Consider the following 2357-nt stretch of genomic DNA (forward strand, 5'->3'; position numbering starts at 1 on the left):
ACCTCTTCAAATACCCGAAGCTGAGAAGAAGCAGGTAGCATTGCATAAAGGGGTAACACATACAAAGGACCAACAGGAGTAGGTTCCGCTTGTTCACCCATAGTGGAAGGGACAAACTGAGTCTCCTCTTCTTTGGAATGCATTGGTGCAGTTGGTTCTTCTTTAGAATTTTGGTTGCATGATTTTCCAGCTAAGGCTTCAAAAGAAGCCTTCAATGACAAAAGACCTCTAGAATCTCCTAAAAGATCCAGAACTAAATCGGTCTTCTCTGAGGTTGTTTCAGTATCAGTATCATCCCCAATATCACTGTCTGTTTCTGAGTTAGATGAATCAGAATCCATCTCCGGGAAGTTATCATCCTCTTCAAAAGAACTAAACCTGTCAGTCTGCTGGTCTGTAGTGCTTATCTCAAATGCTTCATGGATATCCTTCATTTCCATGTCCAGGTTTGCAGTCCCATCATTATCTGAGTTTCTTTTAGAATTGTTTGTAATTAATTGCTTTGATGCTTTCCTTAGCTTCTTACACAGGAACTCCACTTCCCGTTGCCCAGTGACAAATACCAGTATGCCTCCAGGTGGTAGCTTCTTGTGGATCAACATAACCTTCTTATAAGCTTGACCTAAATAATCCTCATGTGTCTTCTTTGAGAAATGAATAGTCACCGGAAATTGTCTTACTGGAACTTCCAGAATAGGTGGGGTCTCATGAAATAATTTTTTGCCAGAAATGAAGTCTTCAACTCTAAGTGTAGCACTCATAAGTATGATCTTTAATTTAGTGATCATCTTGTCACGGTCAATTTCTACGCCTGAAAGTATTTTCTCCCGCTGCTCCAAATATAACTTCTGCAACATGCAAGTTGATTGTTAGCTAAGAGAATACTCTTCTGTTATGCTTAAAAAGATTAGGCAGCTTAAGTAGAGATACATCTATTGTAACCTCGCGAAGTTTTATAACTCGAGATAGCATTCCGACAAGTATATCTGTGTTCAAACTTCTCTCATGAGCCTCATCCAGGACAATTACAGAGTAACGCCTCAGTAAGAAGTCACTCTGCACCAAAGGGAAATGAAAAATGAATTACAAGTGATCACGTGAATAGAATCTTGTTGTGACACTAAATGGCGCTATTTTAAAGGCCAATTTCATATCAAAAAACCAGATCAGTCAGGTTAAGTTGAAAAGGAGCCCTGTATCTCAAAGTTTGAATCAATCAATTAAAGGGTTATTTAGAAACAAAATGAGGAGAGACTACTCATATCAGGGAAGAGAAACATCAAAATTCTGTAAACTAACCTGAACTTCTCGAAGTAAAATTCCATCAGTCATGAACTTGATAGAGCAACGATCTCCTATCCTTTTATCATGCCTAACTTGAAAACCAACCTCCTTTCCAAGACAATAACCCAACTCAAAGGATACTCTCTTGGCAGTGGCAAGAACAGCTACACGTCGCGGTTGTGTAACACCAATGATTCCTTTCCGGTCATTACAATTTTTTGACCCAAAACCAGCTTCATATAAGAACTACAGTACATTGAAACAGAAAGCAGAGATTAGGGAAAATAATTTTTAAGAAGTATAATGCCACTGTTTGGAATTTTAACTACATGAAAAAGGTAAGCAACAGAAGCATACCTGAGGTACTTGAGTAGTTTTACCACATCCTGTTTCTCCACATAAAATTACAATTGAATGCTCATTTACAGCTTCCATTATCTCCTGCTCCATCATAATTATTGGAAGATCTCTCCTCTTCAGTTCAATATCCTTTGGCCGCGATACGTGCACCACAACAGGAGCAGTCAGATGTTGAAATTTATTATTTGAAGTGATTTCCATGTCCTTCACAATTGAATTACAAACATTCTGGTCCTGAAAAAGAAGCAAACAGATGAAAGTAGCATCTGTAAGTATCATGATGAATCCAGCCAAGGACATGCTACATAAGGAAACTTCGCTTATATAAATATTTCTTTGCTTGCAGTTCTTCCACACTGATCAGTCAGAAGCGAAGAGGGAGAAAATATCAAAATTATACATACAAATAATTACAAAGTTTGTTTAACCATCACCGATAACACTGAGAGTCAATTGAAAGGTACATGTTCCAAGCAAAACAATATAGTGTCATGATGGTGTTGGCTGATGTTTACCCCCCCACCCTCCCAAAAAAAAAATTTCTGTCGAATTCATCTTCTGCAGCCAACAACCTTCCTGGCTTCCTCTTCTCTTCAATGTTGGACTGTCATCCACACGTAACTTTGTATACGTTGTACTAATTTTTTTGAATATTTATTGAAAATTAAAGGTTTTCATTTTGAATCTATTGATAAAATTAGTGTCAATATTTT

At 37.6% G+C, this 2357-nt stretch overlaps 1 protein-coding gene across 1 annotated transcript; it reads right to left on the reverse strand.

Moving 5' to 3' along the window:
- Positions 1-5: 5 nt before the first annotated feature.
- LOC109828651 (ATP-dependent RNA helicase DEAH13-like) lies at positions 6-2005 on the reverse strand (the record flags this gene model as incomplete). The annotated part of the gene is made up of 4 exons (XM_020395602.1): positions 1642-2005; positions 1300-1530; positions 943-1056; positions 6-848 (listed from the first exon to the last, which is right to left on the reverse strand). Coding segments are annotated over exons 1-4 (1491 nt in total), but the record flags the coding sequence as incomplete, so codon positions are not given.
- Positions 2006-2357: the final 352 nt, after the last annotated feature.

Source organism: Asparagus officinalis, unplaced genomic scaffold (assembly GCF_001876935.1).
Source record: "Asparagus officinalis unplaced genomic scaffold, Aspof.V1 AsparagusV1_Un3208, whole genome shotgun sequence".
NCBI classification, from domain to species: Eukaryota; Viridiplantae; Streptophyta; class Magnoliopsida; order Asparagales; family Asparagaceae; genus Asparagus; species Asparagus officinalis.